Genomic DNA, 22,500 nt, shown 5'->3' with positions numbered 1-22,500 from the left:
TTTGATACCTTTAAAAATCTACTCGTTTGATACCTTTAAAAATCTACTCGTTTGATACCTTTAAAAATCTACTCGTTTGATACCTTTAAAAATCTACTCGTTTGATACCTTTAAAAATCTACTCGTTTGATACCTTTAAAAATCTACTCGTTTGATACCTTTAAAAATCTACTCGTTTGATACCTTTAAAAATCTACTCGTTTGATACCTTTAAAAATCTACTCGTTTGATACCTTTAAAAATCTACTCGTTTGATACCTTTAAAAATCTACTCGTTTGATACCTTTAAAAATCTACTCGTTTGATACCTTTAAAAATCTACTCGTTTGATACCTTTAAAAATCTACTCGTTTGATACCTTTAAAAATCTACTCGTTTGATACCTTTAAAAATCTACTCGTTTGATACCTTTAAAAATCTACTCGTTTGATACCTTTAAAAATCTACTCGTTTGATACCTTTAAAAATCTACTCGTTTGATACCTTTAAAAATCTACTCGTTTGATACCTTTAAAAATCTACTCGTTTGATACCTTTAAAAATCTACTCGTTTGATACCTTTAAAAATCTACTCGTTTGATACCTTTAAAAATCTACTCGTTTGATACCTTTAAAAATCTACTCGTTTGATACCTTTAAAAATCTACTCGTTTGATACCTTTAAAAATCTACTCGTTTGATACCTTTAAAAATCTACTCGTTTGATACCTTTAAAAATCTACTCGTTTGATACCTTTAAAAATCTACTCGTTTGATACCTTTAAAAATCTACTCGTTTGATACCTTTAAAAATCTACTCGTTTGATACCTTTAAAAATCTACTCGTTTGATACCTTTAAAAATCTACTCGTTTGATACCTTTAAAAATCTACTCGTTTGATACCTTTAAAAATCTACTCGTTTGATACCTTTAAAAATCTACTCGTTTGATACCTTTAAAAATCTACTCGTTTGATACCTTTAAAAATCTACTCGTTTGATACCTTTAAAAATCTACTCGTTTGATACCTTTAAAAATCTACTCGTTTGATACCTTTAAAAATCTACTCGTTTGATACCTTTAAAAATCTACTCGTTTGATACCTTTAAAAATCTACTCGTTTGATACCTTTAAAAATCTACTCGTTTGATACCTTTAAAAATCTACTCGTTTGATACCTTTAAAAATCTACTCGTTTGATACCTTTAAAAATCTACTCGTTTGATACCTTTAAAAATCTACTCGTTTGATACCTTTAAAAATCTACTCGTTTGATACCTTTAAAAATCTACTCGTTTGATACCTTTAAAAATCTACTCGTTTGATACCTTTAAAAATCTACTCGTTTGATACCTTTAAAAATCTACTCGTTTGATACCTTTAAAAATCTACTCGTTTGATACCTTTAAAAATCTACTCGTTTGATACCTTTAAAAATCTACTCGTTTGATACCTTTAAAAATCTACTCGTTTGATACCTTTAAAAATCTACTCGTTTGATACCTTTAAAAATCTACTCGTTTGATACCTTTAAAAATCTACTCGTTTGATTACCCTTTAAAAAAAAAAAAAAAGAAAAAAAAAAAAAAACAACAAAGAGGATAGTGATATACTGAAAAGAAGAGACAGGGCGTCCGCAAAAAAGTGGTTTCATTGTTTCATACAGGAGAAAGTAGTGAAGAAACACTAAGGCGGGACCACAACTCGCCCGTAGTTAGATGTTCATAAAGGTGTATAGAGGAGTGGAGAAGACAAGGGAAAGAATTGGAGAAATTCATAGAAGAGTTACAGAAAGATATATCCCATCCTATAGGAGGAGGGAGCAGTAAAAAATGGAAGTCTGTGCTAGAGTTCACATGTACATTATGGTTTAATGGTGAATGAGGAGGAACTTGAATCTAAAGACCTGCTGGCGGAGAGGATGATGGACATCACTGGTGCATGGAACATATTAAATAGAAGGTGATTCTGTCAAAAGGACGTCGGAACACATGGAAAGAGAGAGAAGTCAGGGGAGGGGCAAAGCCTAGCACTGCCAGTGAATAGAAATTCCAAGAATTCATGGCTAACCTTAAGGCCTTTTAAGGAGCAAATTCTAAGAAATATAGTAGTTGGTAAAATTTCCACGAAGACCAGTTATCTGACGAAAATACTGAAAAGACGATTCGCGCGGGGAGGAGGGAAGTAGCGAGGGGTAGCCATGCTGGGAGGTGGTAAGGGACTTGAGCTACAAAGAAATACACTGGAAAATGAATACCTGTGGAGAGTACAAAGCACAGGATATAAAATTCCCAGGGATGCCTGCGGGAGAACTTGTTTTGTGCGAACATGTTCCCGAAGTCACTAGGGAAACAGGAGTGGACATACCACTAAAGCTGGATATAGTCTTCAGGGAAAGTAACCTGGTAACTTAAAACTAATGGATCTCCGCCTGGAAAAAGCGACCTCCTCCAATATTACTCGGGATGGAGTAGGTGGTCAGAATGGATGCGTGTGCAGGTAGAGCACCAGTCCAAGATAATAGCATAAAGAGGAGGACGACGAGGACCTAAATAGCCTACATTAGGGAAGCAGACCTGAAGGCCGGATTCCATAAGCTGAATATAGTGCAGCGCTGTGTCATATTCTGCCAAATCCACGACCAGGGCGTGGAGAGACATGTACTAACAATCCCCATTACTTTCACCACTCAGGGAAGTGGAAGATACCGCCGAGAATATCGAAGGTAATCCTGTGGAAGTGATGAGACAAACGAGGAACAGAAACCAAGTAGTAGTACCGACAGTGTCTTCTCATAACTGGCGCTCATACAGTATGCGGAGACTCGCTTGCCATGGCAAATACAATATTGTTTAAGATTCTCCTCAACGAGAGATATGTTCCAGCGGAATGGAAGAAAACTAACCTTGTACCAATATTCCAAGGAAAAAGGGGGACAGAGAAGTGGTTCTGAATGATATAGTCCAATATCTCTACCGAGCATGACCTGCAATGTATTACAAAAGATAAAAATCAGAAAGCAAAAGATTGATTACATCGATGTGGAGGACAGCATGGGCTTCGAAGGAACAAATCTTTCACGAAGGATCGACTAGATTTCCATGAACGAGGCAGCAACATCCCAGAGAAAAGGGAGGGGGTGGGTAGACTGTATATTTCCCTGGATCGCCCGAAGGCATTTGATATTGTCCCCCCACTATAGACTTGTGTCGGAGGAAGCCTACTGAAGTGGATGAACGGCCGCCTAACTGAGAGAGAACAAAGGAAGTATGTCAGGGGATCCCTCGCAAGTTGGGCGAGAGCAGTGAGTTGGGTGCCCGAAGGCCTGTGCTGGACGGCAACGACTTTCCTTTATCTAAGTAGAGAGGATTTGCTTGATGAAGTGAGTTCATACCTGAATATGTTTGTTGATGATGTTATGAAAGAAGAACGTGGCAGCAAAAGACTGTGAAAACCTGAAGAGGGACCTGGAGAGTCTTCGAACAAATGGCTTATGAGATTTGATGCTGGAAAAAGGTAAATTCATAAAGATGGCGAAAGATGCAAAACAGACGAAGCGTGGGACGCTACCTCGGGGATATCAAGTTACATGAGACGTCCTGTGAGAGGTACTACATAGGATATCACGCCGAACCTTGTCGTCTGAAATGGACATAAGGAGGATTGTGAAGGAAGCTGAATACGTCCTACTGGTCAACACCAAAATTGCCTTCACAAGTTCCTAGACGCACGTTCTTTTCTGATTAAAGTATGATCTACTCAAGTTAAGAACTAAATAGACTTGCTGGATATGGTCAAACGAAATATGACAAGAATGGTACCAGGATCGAGGGGGATTCGTTTCGACAAACGGAGGAAAGTCCTCATCCTACCAACACGGAAGGGAAAAGAGTTGCGGGAGACATGATATATACGTATGTATTTTCAAGCGGCTTTATGGACGACCACCCCGAGCAATTTTTCGACACCGAAAGAGAAGTTAGAGCTGGGGCACGCATCTGAAAGCTGAACTAGAGAGATTTACGGAGGGACTAGAGCAAGCACATCTGCAGCAACAGTGCTGAAGACTCGCGGAGGAGCCTAGGCGAAGACCAAGTGAGCGCGGATACCACCCTCCTGCTACCCTTTCCCTGTCGAATATTCGACAGTGGTTCTCTAAGTGGGTCACATTTTTAAGATTGACAGTTACTGGGACAAGACAGTGTATGCCTGATGTGTTTGAAGCTTAACATAAACAGGAGAGCCTCTCCCTTCCGACATTTTTTTTTTTGACCTAATCGTTGGAAGATTTGAAGAGATTTTCGTCTCATTCATAATGAGACGATGTGAAGAGGGCAATGTAAGGCCAAACCATATAGATATCCTGCTCAGGTTTGTGTGCGAACGTGTCCAAAGCTACGTGCTTAAGGTTGGTTCCTTCTCGTGTCCATCCACGTAGGTGACCGAACTCACAGGAGGGAGGTAACGACACGGGTGTGTCAAGTGGGTCGTGAAGTGCCACTAGACCATTTCTGAGGCACTGCTTAAGTACAGTAGGACGTCCCCGTCGTGCGGTTCGTGCCTCAGGGACATGAGCAACAATAGAACAATGCGACTTTGTGTCTACTCGCGATTGAGCAGAATCGAGACCCCCTCACAATGTATACCTTGAAGCGGGAGATACAAAAAATAAATCTTTTCCCACACAGTGAACAGCTCATTCGGGTGAGTGATCGTGCAGGTTTATGAGGCCTTAACAGCTGCAGCAAAAGAGTCTCGACGTTTCACACATTTCAGGAAGATGATGTAGCAGTCATGGGCCTCAGTGAAGTTTGTTAGGACAGATGACCGAATCGGTGGGAGGAAAAGCCTCGTGTGTGTGTGTGTGTGTGTGTGTGCTTGGAAATTAATGAAGAGCCATATGTTGAGAGCCAGCGTAAAGAACCGCCAGGGAGAGCCAGATGGGCGTCACAGAAATGCCGCCGTAGAGACGCAGCGTGCAAAAGGTGACGGTGAGGGGTCTTCTGAGTGGTGGGAGCAAAGGTCGATGTGAAAAATATTAAGCAATGTGATATCATCCACTTGGGGATACACTCAGAAGAGCTCCAGTGTGCAAACGTGGTCTAATAATCACGACGGGGAAAGAAAAGACAGACGAAAACAGTTACATGGAAACAAAATGAAACTTCAAAGGTTGAAGAGAGAGAGGAGAAAAGGAAGATCGAGTTTTCTTGAGAGGATGATATACGTCAAGGAGCATGGGGAAACAGGTAGCCTTTGAGGGTCGGGAGGCTGGGAGTGTATACAGCGAGAGTGGTGACGAGGTATTGGAACGGTCTGCTGCAAAATTATTCATGAACTGTTAATGCATATTCTGCATAGAACACGAATCCTCGTCCACTCCCAAGACGACCTGGGTGTCGGTCAGCGACCATTATAGTCTATAAGATGTCAGGAAAGTGAGAGGTGGTCGAAGATGTGGTTATGCATTCATGAGAAAGCCGGTGAATGATTAATACAGGGGATGTGGATTAATCTGTCTTGGTGGGAGTGTCAAATTTACTTTATGGCAGTCTCCTGACGTAATGGATTTTCTTCTTTTTTAAAGTCATGTTATTTCTGTTTCTTTTTCGCCTTCTGTCTCAATTCTCGATGATCTGTTTCTTTGATTGTCTTTCTATCTGTCTAATGCCATCCATTCATCTATCTTTGTTTGTTTATCTGTATATATATATATATATATATATATATATATATATATATATATATATATATATATATATATATATATATATATTAATGTGGTCTGTCTATAATCACCGCCGAGCGTATCTGTTCTAACATTAATGTATTCATGATCACCTAATTCTCCTATCTACGTAACTCTCTTATTCTATAAGGTCATTTTCCTGTGGGTCACTTTCTCAGCTAAGTCGTATTTCTATTTGATTTATGTTCTTGCACGACTCATATTTCATACCTGGTACATGCTCTTACTTAAATCGTGTTCCTTATTGACTAACTCATATTCTTACCTGACTAACTCATTAATTCCTTCTTGATTCACTGTCATTTTGTCTCCCTTATTCCTTTTATGATTCGCTCATGTTCCTACCTGCCTTACTCATGTTCCTATATGGTTTAACCAAATTCATTTCTGCCTGTCTGATGCTCCTATGTGACCCAGTAATATTCCCTACCCAACTCACTCACATCCCTCCTCAAGTCCCAATCCCTCTAAATCACTTGTAATCCTAATGATTCCTATCCTACCCTCACGTTCCTACCTAAATATCATTCATGATTCTTAATTCATGTGCCCAACTACCAACACGAGTTGACTGCCCTTCCCTCACACTCATATACCACTGAGGCTCTCATACTTCATCCATTGAGGCTCTCATATTTCATGTTATGCCTTCCTTCTCTCCTGCAGGCATAATGACCTGGCGTGGAATGTCCGCGTGTTCCTGCAGAACAAGCTTCACACCTTCAACCTCTCCAGTGACCTGACCCAGGAGAAGCCCTGGATGAACTCGCCCATCTCCCAGACTGACCTCCCAAGGCTTAAGAAGGGGCAGGTGGCCGCGCAAGTGAGTACAGTGGTGGTGGCAAGTAGCGTATGGGGTGGGGGTATATAAGGTGGTATATGTGTGTAGGACAGAAGGGTGATATTACACTTCCATACTCCCAAACTGGCGTATGATATATATATATATATATATATATATATATATATATATATATATATATATATATATATATATATATATATATTTACACACATGGGATTGAGATTACGTAAAAATATATTTTATATGCGTGTACGCTAGACACATCCCCATGTGGATGGTGTCATCAGTTTTGCCTCATAAAATACTACTGGCGCAATATTTTGGCGGAGGAAGGGAAGGGAGAGAGAAAAGGACCAACGCCAGAGAGCCACTGTCCCTCAGGGGCTGCCCACACATGACAATATACCAAGAACCTCCTGATATGACGTCTTCGGTGCTGTGCCTGAGAGATCCAAGTGCGATGGAACGCGAACGAATCTGATGTTACATCTTAAGATGAGTGTTCCGACCCAGTCACGTTACGACCCAACGAGTCGGATGGTACAATTCGATGAGTCGGATGTTATATGTCGCATTAAATTGGGTGTTACGAACCGAATGATTCGGAATTTACGAACCCAGTGAGTCGGAAGTTACGAACCAGTGATTCGGCAGTTTCGAACCAGTGATTCGGTTGCTATGACTCATTAGGCTGGCGTAACCATCAACATCGTGTCTGTCGTTAAGTGATACAACCTTTTAACTGCAGGGCTGATTAACACACAGGGAGTAATTAACTACAGATAGAAATAAAATGTCTTCATGGGATAGCAGAGCGTGTTCTTGTCATGGCATGACTTACAGAAACGCAATTTTAAATTCTTTTACTATTTTCCCCCCCCCCATCTCTAAATGTCGGAGGGATCTGGATTTACTCTCCGCACACAAATCAAATTTCTACAAACTTCCAGAGGAGTGGAATATTGCACTGCATTATTTGGGGCCGACAGAGCCTGCGGATTATAATTAATTGGACGCCGTTGTGAGCGTTTGACAATATTGAGAATTCCGAGGGCTATGTGTGGCCGCTCAACCGGGATTTATGACCAGCGATATTTGAATATTTTGTGTACGTCAGTCATGCGAGGTGATGTTAAAATGGGACAAAGTATAAGAATATATATATATATATATATATATATATATATATATATTTTTTTTTTTTTTTTTTTTTTTTTTATACTTTGTCGCTGTCTCCCGCGTTTGCGAGGTAGCGCAAGGAAACAGACGAAAGAAATGGCCCAACCCCCCCCATACACATGTACATACACACGTCCACACACGCAAATATACATACCTACACAGCTTTCCATGGTTTACCCCGGACGCTTCACATGCCTTGATTCAATCCACCGACAGCACGTCAACCCCTGTATACCACATCGCTCCAATTCACTCTATTCCTTGCCCTCCTTTCACCCTCCTGCATGTTCAGGCCCCGATCACACAAAATCCTTTTCACTCCATCTTTCCACCTCCAATTTGGTCTCCCTCTTCTCCTCGTTCCCTCCACCTCCGACACATATATCCTCTTGGTCAATCTTTCCTCACTCATTCTCTCCATGTGCCCAAACCATTTCAAAACACCCTCTTCTGCTCTCTCAACCACGCTCTTTTTATTTCCACACATCTCTCTTACCCTTACGTTACTTACTCGATCAAACCACCTCACACCACACATTGTCCTCAAACATCTCATTTCCAGCACATCCATCCTCCTGCGCACAACTCTATCCATAGCCCACGCCTCGCAACCATACAACATTGTTGGAACTACTATTCCTTCAAACATACCCATTTTTGCTTTCCGGGATAATGTTCTCGACTTCCACACATTTTTCAAGGCTCCCAAAATTTTCGCCCCCTCCCCCACCCTATGATCCACTTCCGCTTCCATGGTTCCATCCGCTGACAGATCCACTCCCAGATATCTAAAACACTTCACTTCCTCCAGTTTTTCTCCATTCAAACTCACCTCCCAATTGACTTGACCCTCAACCCTACTGTACCTAATAACCTTGCTCTTATTCACATTTACTCTTAACTTTCTTCTTCCACACACTTTACCAAACTCCGTCACCAGCTTCTGCAGTTTCTCACATGAATCCGCCACCAGCGCTGTATCATCAGCGAACAACAACTGACTCACTTCCCAAGCTCTCTTATCCCCAACAGACTTCATACTTGCCCCTCTTTCCAAGACTCTTGCATTTACCTCCCTAACAACCCCATCCATAAAAAAATTAAACAACCATGGAGACATCACACACCCCTGCCGCAAACCTACTATGCACTGAGAACCAATCACTTTCCTCTCTTCCTACACGTACACATGCCTTACATCCTCGATAAAAACTATATATATATATATATATATATATATATATATATATATGCAAGCAGCCAACTGTCTTCTATTTCCATTTCACCAAAGGCGAAGTATTTTCTGTATTTATCCATCTCTTCTTGATTCTATTTCATCTAATATTTAGTTACGCCAGTGTGGACGAGACTGTAACTAACCTGCTGTATCCATTATTTTTTTTCTTTATTATATAAGAGCTAACAAGCGCGCGTTATTTATCACCGTTGTTTGTGTAATTCATTGCGCACTGTATACTGTTCATTGTTCAAATGGTTTTCCAACATTTTCTTACACTGTTGTGGGATTTTTTTTTTTTTTTCAAGGGACTGTTCAGTGGAATGTGTCTTTGGTCCAGTGTGAGAGGTAACTGGTACAGTAGGATGTGGGTTAGTGGTACAGTGGGAGGTGTTACTGGTACAGTAGGATGTGGGTTAGTGGTACAGTGGGGTGGGAGGGGTTACTGGTACAATAATACTAGAGGACAAGACAACACAGTTGTAACCACATCTGAACTACAGGAGAGTTCATTAGTCATTCCTTTGTTCGTGGCGACTGTACTCGAAGACTGACTTGGAAGTTATATGATCCCTCATTCATCCTCTGCTCTCTGGGAGAGAAGGTCGCCTCCCAGCGGCGATGGGGTGTTGGGTAGAGTGACAGTAAGGCATCATGGGGAAAGAAGGAGGAAATCATTTTATACGTTCAATTTAGTGTTTCGAACACAGCATCTGCTGTTCTGTCGACGAATATAGAAAACCCAAATTCTTATCATCATCAATATTTACAAAGATCAGAAAATGAAAAAAAAAGAAAAAGACACGCGCGAAAAAGAATGTATATATCGTTGATGCTCAGGATTTATATAGAGAGTGCCATTCCCTCTGGCAGAAATATAGACATATATACAGAGTATAGCACGGCCCGTCGCTGAAAATATAAAATGGAAAATATAAGCTATTTCACGGAAGGTCCAATTATTCTTCGTGATCCGTCCAGAAATGATATCTTTATACGGAAAAAGAAAAAATATATCTTTTCCGATAGATACGCACGCGCGCGCGCGCGCGCGCACACACACACACACACACACACACACACACACACACCACGATCACAAATTTCGTGATGACAAAATTGCTGTTGCCTCCTCGGCAGTTTCTTAACCACTGGTATAAGAGACAGAAGGAGTGAAATTGGCTACATTATGTTCCTCAGTGGAATGTGTCTTTGGTACAATGGGAGGGGCCCTTGGCACAACAGGATAGGTTCCTGGTACAGTGGGATGGGTCCATGGTACTGTGGGATGGGTTCTTGGTACTGTAGGATGGGGTATTGGTACAGTGGGATGGGTGCTATTGCTGTGGGATCTGAGTTCAGGTAGAATGGAATGGAATCTGATAGCCTGTACAGAAAACTGCCAGTGTAATTCAAAAGGGAGGTTCGATCTGTATGTTCATCAATCACCAGATAATAATTCCATAAATTCGATACGAAAAATATATTCAGAAAGACGATGCTAACAATCAGGGCCCCATGCCTGATACATGGCCCATGTCTTTTCGACGACCCGTTCTCTGTACTGTACACTCAGAAGGACGTACTAAAGGTGTGACTGAAGACTCGCGAAAGAGCCTAGGCGAAGACCAAGTGAGCGCGGATACCACCCTCCTATTCCCTTTTCCCTGTCTAATATTCGACAGTGGTTCTCTAAGTGGGTCTCATTTTTAAGATTGACACTTACTGGGACAAAACAGTATATGCCTGATGTGCTTAAAGCTTAGCATAAACAGGAGAGCCTCTTCCTTCCGACAGTTTTTTGACCTGATCGTTGGAAGATTAGAAGAGATTTTCGTCTCATTCATAATGAGACGATGTGAAGAGGGCAAAGTAAGGCCAAACCATATAGATATCCTGCTCAGGTTTGTGTGCGAACGTGTCCAAAGCTACGTGCTTAAGGTTGGTTCCTTCTCGTGTCCATCCACGTAGGTGACCGAACTCACAGGAGGGAGGTAACGACACGGGTGTGTCAAGTGGGTCGTGAAGTGCCACTAGACCATTTCTGAGGCACTGCTTAAGTACAGTAGGACGTCCCCGTCGTGCGGTTCGTGCCTCAGGGACATGAGCAACAATAGAACAATGCGACTTTGTGTCTACTCGCGATTGAGCAGAATCGAGACCCCCTCACAATGTATACCTTGAAGCGGGAGATACAAAAAATAAATCTTTTCCCACACAGTGAACAGCTCATTCGGGTGAGTGATCGTGCAGGTTTATAAGGCCTTAACAGCTGCAGCAAAAGAGTCTCGACGTTTCACACATTTCAGGAAGATGATGTAGCAGTCATGGGTCTCAGTGAAGTTTGTTAGGACAGATGACCGAATCGGTGGGACGAAAAGCCTCGAAGTGTGTGTGTGTGTGTGTGTGTGTGTGTGTGTGTGTGTGTGTGTGTGTGCTTGGAAATTAATGAAGAGCCATATGTTGAGAGCCAGCGTAAAGAACCGCCAGGGAGAGCCAGATGGGCGTCACAGAAATGCCGCCGTAGAGACGCAGCGTGCAAAAGGTGACGGTGAGGGGTCTTCTGAGTGGTGGGAGAAAAGGTCGATGTGAAAAATATTAAGCAATGTGATATCATCCACTTGGGGATACACTCAGAAGAGCTCCAGTGTGCAAACGTGGTCTAATAATCACGGCGGGGAAAGGAAAGACAGACGAAAACAGTTACATGGAAACAAAATGAAACTTCAAAGGTTGAAGAGAGAGAGGAGAAAAGGAAGATCGAGTTTTCTTGAGAGGATGATATACGTCAAGGAGCATGGGGAAACAGGTAGCCTTTGAGGGTCGGGAGGCTGGGAGTGTAGCGAGAGTGGTGACGAGGTATTGGAACGGTCTGCTGCAAAATTATTCATGAACTGTTAATGCATATTCTGCATAGAACACGAATCCTCGTCCACTCCCAAGACGACCTGGGTGTCGGTCAGCGACCATTATAGTCTATAAGATGTCAGGAAAGTGAGAGGTGGTCGAAGATGTGGTTATGCATTCATGAGAAAGCCGGTGAATGATTAATACAGGGGATGTGGATTAATCTGTCTTGGTGGGAGTGTCAAATTTATTTTATGGCAGTCTCCTGATGGAAAGGATTTTCTTCTTTTTCTTTTTAATCTCATGTTATTTCTGTTTCTTTTTCGCCTTCTGTCTCTATTCTCGATGATCTGTTTCTTTGATTGTCTTTCTATCTGTCTAATGCCATCCATTCATTTATCATCTTTATTTGTTTATCTACATATATATATATATATATATATATATATATATATATATATATATATACATAGGTGTGTGTATATATATATATATATATATATATATATATATATATATATATATATATATATATATATATGTGTATATTAATGTGGCCTGTCTATGATCACCGGCGAGCGTATCTGCTCAAACATTAATGTATTCGTGATCACCTAATTCTCCTATCTACGTAACTCACTTTCTTATTCTATAAAGTCATTTTCCTGTGGGTCACTTTCTCAGCTAAGTCGTATTTCTACCTAATTTATGTTCTTGCACGACTCATATTTCATACCTGGTACATTCTCTTACTTAATTCATGTTCCTTATTGACTAACTCATATTCTTACCTGACTAACTCATTAATTCCTTCTTGATTCACTGTCATTTTGTCTCCCTTATTCCTTTTATGATTCGCTCATGTTCCTACCTGCCTTACTCATGTTCCTATATGGTTTAACCAAATTCATTTCTGCCTGTCTGATGCTCCTATGTGACCCAGTAATATTCCCTACCCAACTCACTCACATCCCTCCTCAAGTCCCAATCCCTCTAAATCACTTGTAATCCTAATGATTCCTATCCTACCCTCACGTTCCTACCTAAATATCATTCATGATTCTTAATTCATGTGCCCAACTACCAACACGAGTTGACTGCCCCTCCCTCACACTCATATACCACTGAGGCTCTCATACTTCATCCATTGAGGCTCTCATATTTCATGTTATGCCTTCCTTCTCTCCTGCAGGCATAATGACCTGGCGTGGAATGTCCGCGTGTTTTTGCAGAACAAGCTTCACACCTTCAACCTCTCCAGTGACCTGACCCAGGAGAAGCCCTGGATGAACTCGCCCATCTCCCAGACTGACCTCCCAAGGCTTAAGAAGGGGCAGGTGGCCGCGCAAGTGAGTACAGTGGTGGTGGCAAGTAGCGTATGGGGTGGGGGTATATAAGGTGGTATATGTGTGTAGGACAGAAGGGTGATATTACACTTCCATACTCCCAAACTGGCGTATGCTATATATATATATATATATATATATATATATATATATATATATATATATATATATATATATTTACACACATGGGATTGAGATTACGTAAAAATATATTTTATATGCGTGTACGCTAGACACATCCCCATGTGGATGGTGTCATCAGTTTTGCCTCATAAAATACTACTGGCGCAATATTTTGGCGGAGGAAGGGAAGGGAGAGAGAAAAGGACCAACGCCAGAGAGCCACTGTCCCTCAGGGGCTGCCCACACATGACAATATACCAAGAACCTCCTGATATGACGTCTTCGGTGCTGTGCCTGAGAGATCCAAGTGCGATGGAACGCGAACGAATCTGACGTTACGTCTTAAGATGAGTGTTCCGACCCAGTCACGTTACGACCCAACGAGTCGGATGGTACAATTCGATGAGTCGGATGTTATATGTCGCATTAAATTGGGTGTTACGAACCGAATGATTCGGAATTTACGAACCCAGTGAGTCGGAAGTTACGAACCAGTGATTCGGAAGTTCCGAACCAGTGATTCGGTTGCTATGACTCATTAGGCTGGCGTAACCATCAACATCGTGTCTGTCGTTAAGTGATACAACCTTTTAACTGCAGGGCTGATTAACACACAGGGAGTAATTAACTACAGATAGAAATAAAATGTCTTCATGGGATAGCAGAGCGTGTTCTTGTCATGGCATGACTTACAGAAACGCAATTTTAAATTCTTTTACTATTTTTTACCCCCCCCATCTCTAAATGTCGGAGGGATCTGGATTTACTCTCCGCACACAAATCAAATTTCTACAAACTTCCAGAGGAGTGGAATATTGCACTGCATTATTTGGGGCCGACAGAGCCTGCGGATTATAATTAATTGGACGCCGTTGTGAGCGTTTGACAATATTGAGAATTCCGAGGGCTATGTGTGGCCGCTCAACCGGGATTTATGACCAGCGATATTTGAATATTTTGTGTACGTCAGTCATGCGAGGTGATGTTAAAATGGGACAAAGTATAAGAATATATATATATATATATATATATATATATATATATATATATATATATATATATATATATATATATATATGCAAGCAGCCAACTGTCTTCTATTTCCATTTCACCAAAGGCGAAGTATTTTCTGTATTTATCCATCTCTTCTTGCTTCTATTTTATCTAATATTTAGTTACGCCAGTGTGGACGAGACTGTAACTAACCTGCTATATCCATTATTTTTTTTCTTTATTATATAAGAGCTAACAAGCGCGCGTTATTTATCACCGTTGTTTGTGTAATTCATTGCGCACTGTATACTGTTCATTGTTCAAATGGTTTTCCAACATTTTCTTACACTGTTGTGGGATTTTTTTTTTTTTTCAAGGGACTGTTCAGTGGAATGTGTCTTTGGTCCAGTGTGAGAGGTTACTGGTACAGTGGGATGTGGGTTACTGGCACAGTGGGAGGTGTTACTGGTACAGTAGGATGTGGGTTAGTGGTACAGTGGGAGGGGTTACTGGTACAATGATACTAGAGGACAAGACAACACAGTTGTAACCACATCTGAACTACAGGAGAGTTCATTAGTCATTCCTTTGTTCGTGGCGACTGTACTCGAAGACTGACTTGGAAGTTATATGATCCCTCATTCATCCTCTGCTCTCTGGGAGAGAAGGTCGCCTCCCAGCGGCGATGGGGTGTTGGGTAGAGTGACAGTAAGGCATCATGGGGAAAGAAGGAGGAAATCATTTTATACGTTCAACTTTAGTGTTTAGAACAACAGCATCTGCTGTTCTGTCGACGAATATAGAAAACCCAAATTCTTATCATCATCAATATTTACAAAGATCAGAAAAAGAAAAAAAAAAGAAAAAGACACGCGCGAAAAAGAATGTATATGTCGTTGATGCTCAGGATTTATATAGAGAGTGCCATTCCCTCTGGCAGAAATATAGACATATATACAGAGTATAGCACGGCCCGTCGCTGAAAATATAAAATGGAAAATATAAGCTATTTCACGGAAGGTCCAATTATTCTTCGTGATCCGTCCAGAAAACTGATATCTTTATACGGAAAAAGAAAAAATATATCTTTTCCGATAGATACGCACGCGCGCGCGCGCGCACACACACACACACACACACACACACCACGATCACAAATTTCGTGATGACAAAATTGCTGTTGCCTCCTCGGCAGTTTCTTAACCACTGGTATAAGAGACAGGAGTGAAATTGGCTACATTAAGTTCCTCAGTGGAATGTGTCTTTGGTACAATGGGAGGGGCCCTTGGCACAACAGGATGGGTTCCTGGTACAGTGGGATGGGTCCATGGTACTGTGGGATGGGTTCTTGGTACTGTAGGATCGGGTATTGGTATAGTGGGATGGGGTGCTAGTGCAGTGGGATCGGTTCCAGGTAGAATGGAATGGAATCTGATAGCCTGTACAGAAAACTGCCAGTGTAATTCAAAAGGGAGGTTCGATCTGTATGTTCATCAATCACCAGATAATAATTCCATAAATTCGATACGAAAAATATATTCAGAAAGACGATGCTAACAATCAGGGCCCCATGCCTGATACAGGCCCCTGTCTTTCGACGACCCGTTCTCTGTACTGTACACTCAGAAGACTGTACTAAAGGTGTGACTGAAGACTCGCGAAAGAAGGGCAGTAATGTATAAAGGAATACGCACAGTTTCACTGTAATGTATCGCTCACAGAAATGTCAGAAAATGGCTCATTTCGTGACGAGCTGTCCAATTTAGTCCTGGTCATATTGTTGACACATTAATATCTAAAGTGCGGGGACTGCATTTGGCAAATCACTCGACGAGGAGAATTTTCAAAACCAACAGTATAAAACTAGAATTTCTCTGACGTTGCCTGGAAGCCCGCATTAAAATACCTTCGTTTTCTTTTCGCCACATCCAAAACGTCAGGTCTGGCGATGCCATTCACGTTACTTAAGAAATTGCACATGTATTATGCAGCTTCTCATCTTGTGAACTTCGGAGGACCGATGGATTTATTGGCTGCGAGTAGCATTAAAAAGGTACTCATATTTCACAGCCTGGGGAAGGAATGACGTACTTCACGTGCGGAGGGTGACACCGGCAGGAGGCAAAGAAGGAAGAGTCTCGTCCTGCAGGAGGACATTCGTCAGCCAAGGGGACTGAGGGCATGATCGCCATGGGAAACGGCCTGAGGGGACGAGGCATGAGCATAGGACCTCGAGAGATAGGTGAGGTATGACACAGAGGATATTCGTACACAACTTGGGAGATAACCAACTCACTATTGGACAGACTCAGAACACCCCAGGTTTCTGTCATCAAGTATACCACTTCTCTTTCCCTTCATTTTTATCCTAGCTTGAGCCATACATACGATGACAACCCCAGCGTAAGTCTTCGAGTATAGGTCTTCGCTTGGTCAAAGAGCCTTCTGTCATCGAACATGAGAATTACAAGGATTAGAGACTATAGAATGAAAAAGATCATAAAAAGTGTTATTGTAAAAATAATTATACAATGGATGCTTCAAATGTTCGCCAACTAATGAAACATAACCTCGTCGACAGATATAATGAGGAGATCAGTCACCGAAGCGAATCTGAAACTCACGAAGCAGTTGTAAAGGACGTGAACACAGTACGAATAATAAGAAAGTGTAGTTACCCAATGAAATATGAGAACATGAAAATGTAATAAGAGAAAAGGGTGTATGATTTATAATGTTATACTTAGTAAGTATAACATCCCCGTAAAATTATCTCTCTAGGAGGACACACACACACACACACACACACACACACACACACACACACACACACACACACATATACGAGCAACATTATAGTTATGGGCTACGTGATCAACAAACGCAAATGCGTTTGTTGTCCCCTAAGACAGGTGCAGACACCTACCAAAGTGGCAAGAGACGAATATACCTCATGAGGGACTAGCAAGTAAGAAAAGCCGTGCAAACTGCGTGAATGAAGTAATATACAGTCATGAAGGCTTCATACCTTGCGACGGCCAGATGCAAAAATGGCAATCACAGAGAGATGGGGGAACACGGCGGAAGAATGAAAAACACGGTTGCCTGAGAAAATGGAACGCGCGCATACACACAATATATATATATATATATATATATATATATATATATATATATATATATATATATATATATATATATATATATATATATTATGTATATCATATATATATATATATATATATATATATATATATATATATATATATATATATATATATATATATTCCGAGAAAACCTTGAAAAAAGGTTTTGATAACACAAAAGGAAATTCAAAGAGTTTATAGCCAGACTAGATGCATATGTAAATGAGAAGTAGGTCGAAGGTTGTTTTGTATCTACTAGTAGGAAGCTAACCTGGTGGGCTTCGTTGCATGACCTTGGCTCCCTTGCTTAGACCCCCCTGTGCATGTGAGCATGATCATCCTTAAGTACGACACGGTAACCTTTGAGCATGACTGCTTGAAGTCACATCAAAAGACCTGGCCCTTATATCCCACAGGGTCGTACCGTCTTGTGCTCGAGGGCCGTAAAGTCGTATACTCAAGGCTCCATTCAGTACAGTGGCTGGGTACAACTACTGGGATGACATGCGCTTGTATATATCACAACAGTTATCGCCCTGAGTTACAACACAATGGCTATAGAAGAAAAGGATACTTCTCAGTTACTTTATGTAATAAACGGTTTGAGTGATAGAATCTAAGAGGCTCAAACAAACGAATTGTACTCTTTATTTTTCTTCTTCTCAGTTACTTTATGTAATAAACTGTTTGAGTGATAGAATCTAAGAGGCTCAAACAAACGAAGTGTATTCTTTATTTTTCTTCTTCTCAGTTACTTTATGTAATAAACTGTTTGAGTGATAGAATCTAAGAGGCTCAAACAAACGAAGTGTATTCTTTATTTTTCTTTTTCATTCCTTTGAAAGGAACGTGGAGAGAATTGGACCAGGAATGAGAAGGCCTTCCTGAGGTGGTGCAGGGGGCGTGGCAATCATTTCCGCGACAATTTAACATTTACATACATAAGCAGGGTGGCGAGGTGCCCGCCGTCAGGATGGAGATGAGAATCAACCAGGAAATAGAAACGTATTCAGGTCATATATATATATACATATATCTTTCAAACTATTCGCCATTTCCCGCGTTAGTGAGGTAGCGTTAAGAACAGAGAACTGGGCCTTTGAGGAAATATCCTCACCTGGCCCCCTTCTCTGTTCCTTCTTTTGGAAAATTAGAAATAATGAGAGGGGAGGATTTCCAGCCCCCCGCTCCCTCCCCTTTTAGTCGCCTTCTACGACACGCACGGAATACGTGGGAAGTATTCTTTGTCCCCTATCCCTAGGAATAATATATATATATTTATATATATATATATATATATATATATATATATATATATATATATATATATATATATATATATATATATATATATTCCCGTCAGGCCTTACGAGCGGCCATGGGGTTGGGTTCCCGTTTTTCACACGACTGTAACGATGGGAGGCAAAAATATCTAAACTAATGTGATGGTTTTCGGATGACTGCAGCCGACTGTGTGTTTAGTGCGATGGAGAGTTGTGATCTGTTAGTTGTTGAGCGCGCACACACACACACACACACACACATGCCAAAACTAGCCCTCACGGCTATATAATATTACCGGGCTAAACAATACAGGAATTGCGTTTCATTCGGATAAATCCCTTTAAATGGGGGGGGGGGGGAATCCTGGGGTGGCCATTTATGGCCATTGGGGAAAATGGATTACAACGACGCAAAAGACGAGGACTGCTTATCAAAAAAAAAAAAAAAAACGTTGATAGTAATAACGGCAACGTTTAAAGTGGAAGGGCTGGACGCGCGGGGGAGATCGCTTCCAATTAATAGTTTTGTGTGTGAAGTAAGAATACCTTCATTACCCGAAGAACTCATTCACCTACAATTGCGAGATGTTGTTATATAATCAAGGGGAGAAAGGTTTCCGGAGAGCTGTCGCTTGGTGAAAGATGAATATCGCATCGTAAAGTTTGTAGCTATGGATTGTAGTAAAGAAAAATATCGTATTTAAACCCCTTTGAAAAATATGACTCTTCTACCCCTTGGGGTATGACATAACACCCTCTCCTCTAAGCTGGCTGTCTGTATACACCCATCCGTTTTTCCTCCTTGTGTTTGAGGGCAGAATTATAGCCGTGTTTACGGATCGACCTGTATGGGTGTATGAATTGGTTTCTCTTTAATATTCTCCTACTCGAGTATGGCCGTAGCTTAATCATTCTTACCGACCTAAGTACCTCTCAGACTGGGATCGTGGTTGGAAAATCCTGCAGGTTGGATCCTTCGTCCCATAAATATATACGACTCGTAAATCACAAGTAAAATATTTCTCGCTTAGGCGTGCATGGAAGCCTCTGGAGTGCACCCGGGGAAATTTGTTCCGCTTAAATAGCCCCCCTCTGCCAGGCGGGCAAGGCAGGCAGGCAGACGACGCTGCTGGACCAGTGAATAAAGAGGGAAGGTGTTTAGCATCAACACACACGCGGGACTGACGCAACTAAAGACGTTTCAGAAAACATTTTCAACTTGGACGAGTTTTCGAGTCTGTACGTAAGGATATATATCGAGTCTATACGTAAGGATATATATATATATATATATATATATATATATATATATATATATATATATATATATATATATATATATACAGAGAGAGAGAGAGAGAGAGAGAGAGAGAGAGAGAGAGAGAGAGAGAGAGACACTTAAGGCACATTATGATATGTGTGTTCTTCGCAATCTCAAAGTTAGTTGGTCACGTCCCCTTATAAGCCAGTTTACTCTCGATGAGATCTTAAGTACATTACTTCTCTACCGTGTTCTTTGATAGGTGAGCCAGCGAGGGACGTACATAGAACCCCTCTAGGAGCCTTCAGGTAATTCCTGCTGACGGAGGGAAAAAAAAAGTTTTGATCCGGATATATCCCTTCGAGCCGAATGGGAGCAAAAAGGCGAGAGTGAGTTCGCGAAGGTGAAATGAGGAATTCCAGTAGCAATGGTTGCTGCCGAAGAGTTTAAAAGGTTTTCCAACCTGGAAAATTCTAAAAATACCGCTTACAAGAAAAGTCATAAACAAGCATATGTACAAACACGTAAGCATGCGCACACACACACACACACACACACACACACACACACACACACACTTGCACAGACACACACATATTAGAACAGCATTCAAGTACACAGACAAAGAGATTTTTTTTGGGGGGAAGCTGTTCACATCCTACGTTTGGTCTAAACTAAAACATGCTTCTCATGTTTGATCACTGCTCTTAGAGAAACACAAAGAGCTAATTAGAGAAAGTCCAGAGGAGGGCATCGAATCTAGTACCATAATTAAGAAAGGTGAGTTACAATGAATGGTCTGCAGCCTTTTATTTGTCTACCATGAATGAGAAAATAAATAGTAAGGGTAACCTGATCGTAATGTTTGAAGTTTTCAAACATTTTTTTGATGATTTCAACAGTGACCACTTACTTCTTCGAAAGTTGCAAGGAGAGGACGACCAGAGGCCATAACATAAAATTAAGCAGGAGAAACGTGTCTGAAAAGACGAAAAGAAGAACCTTGATAGTAAAATAGTGGTGGATGATTAGAATGAACTAAATGACGACGCTGTAAACTTGAATGACATATCAGGATGTTAAAGAGTTGCACAACAGAAGAGAATGATAAAGAGATGAAACCAGCACCCCCCTACCCCACATCCCACGAGTACAAAACTCCCTCCCAGTAAAAGTACAAGTAAGTGATTCACACGTGTATACACACACACACACACACACACACACACACACACACACACATCTACGCCTAAGGATTGAGGCATTTGAGAGAAAGCCAAACACCAGAGGTACACTTGAGACTGACCTGAACAAGGATGTTACATGTGATTTTCCCCCCCGGTGGGATTTGCAGCGAGGAGAGGCACGAGAGAGAAAGATAGATAGATAGATAGATAGATAGATAGAGAGAGAGAGAGAGAGAGAGAGAGAGAGAGAGAGAGAGAGAGAGAGAGAGAGAGAGAGAGAGAGAGAGAGAGAGAGCAAAGCCGTGAAATTCCGAAAGGTATTGATAAACAGGGGGAAACTCCAGCCCTGTGCGCTCTGGGAAAGACCAGTAATTGATATAAATTTTCCTGATAACTCTTCATCATGATGATGCACCGCAAAGAGGACCAGAAGAAGCAGAACAGTTCTTGAGAGAAAACGACGATCAGATTAGTGCAGGGAAGCGGAGGTAATCACGTACAGTAGTGGGAGATATTCGTAACCTTGGAGGGGGGACGAAAACGCGTGGGAATTCAAGTTCACAGGTGCCATTTATATATCAGATGTCGCTAAGGTTAGCGGTGGGGATGCCAACATCAACGATGGATTTGGTACTCGAGCACAGTGGCCTTGAAACTGAAAATATTCACGAAGGTCCTCCACTGGACTCCACTGGAAAAAAAAAAGACAGAATTATCCACTAGTGCTTGAAATGGATTACACAGTGAATGTGGATTTGTTTCAAGTAAAAAAAAAAAAGGCAACCCAGAGCAAGATATGGAACAAAAAGAGAAGGAGAATATAAAGTCTTAAAAACCCTTCTTTGATAAGGAGGAAACAGGATGGGAAACTGGAGTTGTGGTATTGTGAAACAAACTGAGGGAATAAATGCGAATAACATGACAGAAAACTCAAAATCCCAGAGGCATAGAAATACAAGGGTGTGGCCCAACGTGTGTAAAGTCCATACCCCCCCAAGTGAACCCAATAGATAAAACAGATAAAATACACACAAAACACACAAGTGCGTACATATGCACATGTACATAAAAGCCAACGAGCGAAAACAGAATACAGGGGTTGGTAACCAATAAAAGCAGCAGTGAAGGTTGAGAATATTGTATACTGTATTTATACATATTCTGTATACACCATGGGCGTAGGGTGGGTGTAGAGGTGGGGGAGGAAAGTGATCCTCCAGCAATGACGTTGGATAATAATAAAGTCGAAGAGATTACCGATGTGGGTTTATAGCCCAAGGGAAATCATAGAAGAACCAGCAGTATGGCTAGGAGTGATAGGGAGATGTCTGGATAGCATGATCAGGTGATGGTTCGTGAAT

General features: G+C 41.3%; 1 protein-coding gene across 3 annotated transcripts in view; it reads left to right on the top strand.

Annotated features, from left to right (window-relative positions):
• Positions 1–22,500, top strand: part of LOC139754126 (dipeptidase 1-like) — a 206,172-nt gene that overhangs the window by 62,471 nt on the left and 121,201 nt on the right. For 2 of the 3 annotated variants that reach the window (XM_071671241.1, XM_071671240.1), the window contains exon 3: positions 12,993–13,149. In XM_071671241.1, coding sequence (XP_071527342.1) covers positions 12,993–13,149 — 157 coding nt within the window. Of the gene's footprint in view, positions 1–12,992; positions 13,150–16,332; positions 16,510–22,500 lie in introns of those variants that run through there. The other variant, XM_071671242.1, reaches the window with a different exon arrangement.

Source organism: Panulirus ornatus, chromosome 16, assembly GCF_036320965.1.
Source record: "Panulirus ornatus isolate Po-2019 chromosome 16, ASM3632096v1, whole genome shotgun sequence".
Lineage (NCBI taxonomy): Eukaryota > Metazoa > Arthropoda > Malacostraca > Decapoda > Palinuridae > Panulirus > Panulirus ornatus.
This window is presented reverse-complemented; position numbering and strand designations above follow the sequence as displayed.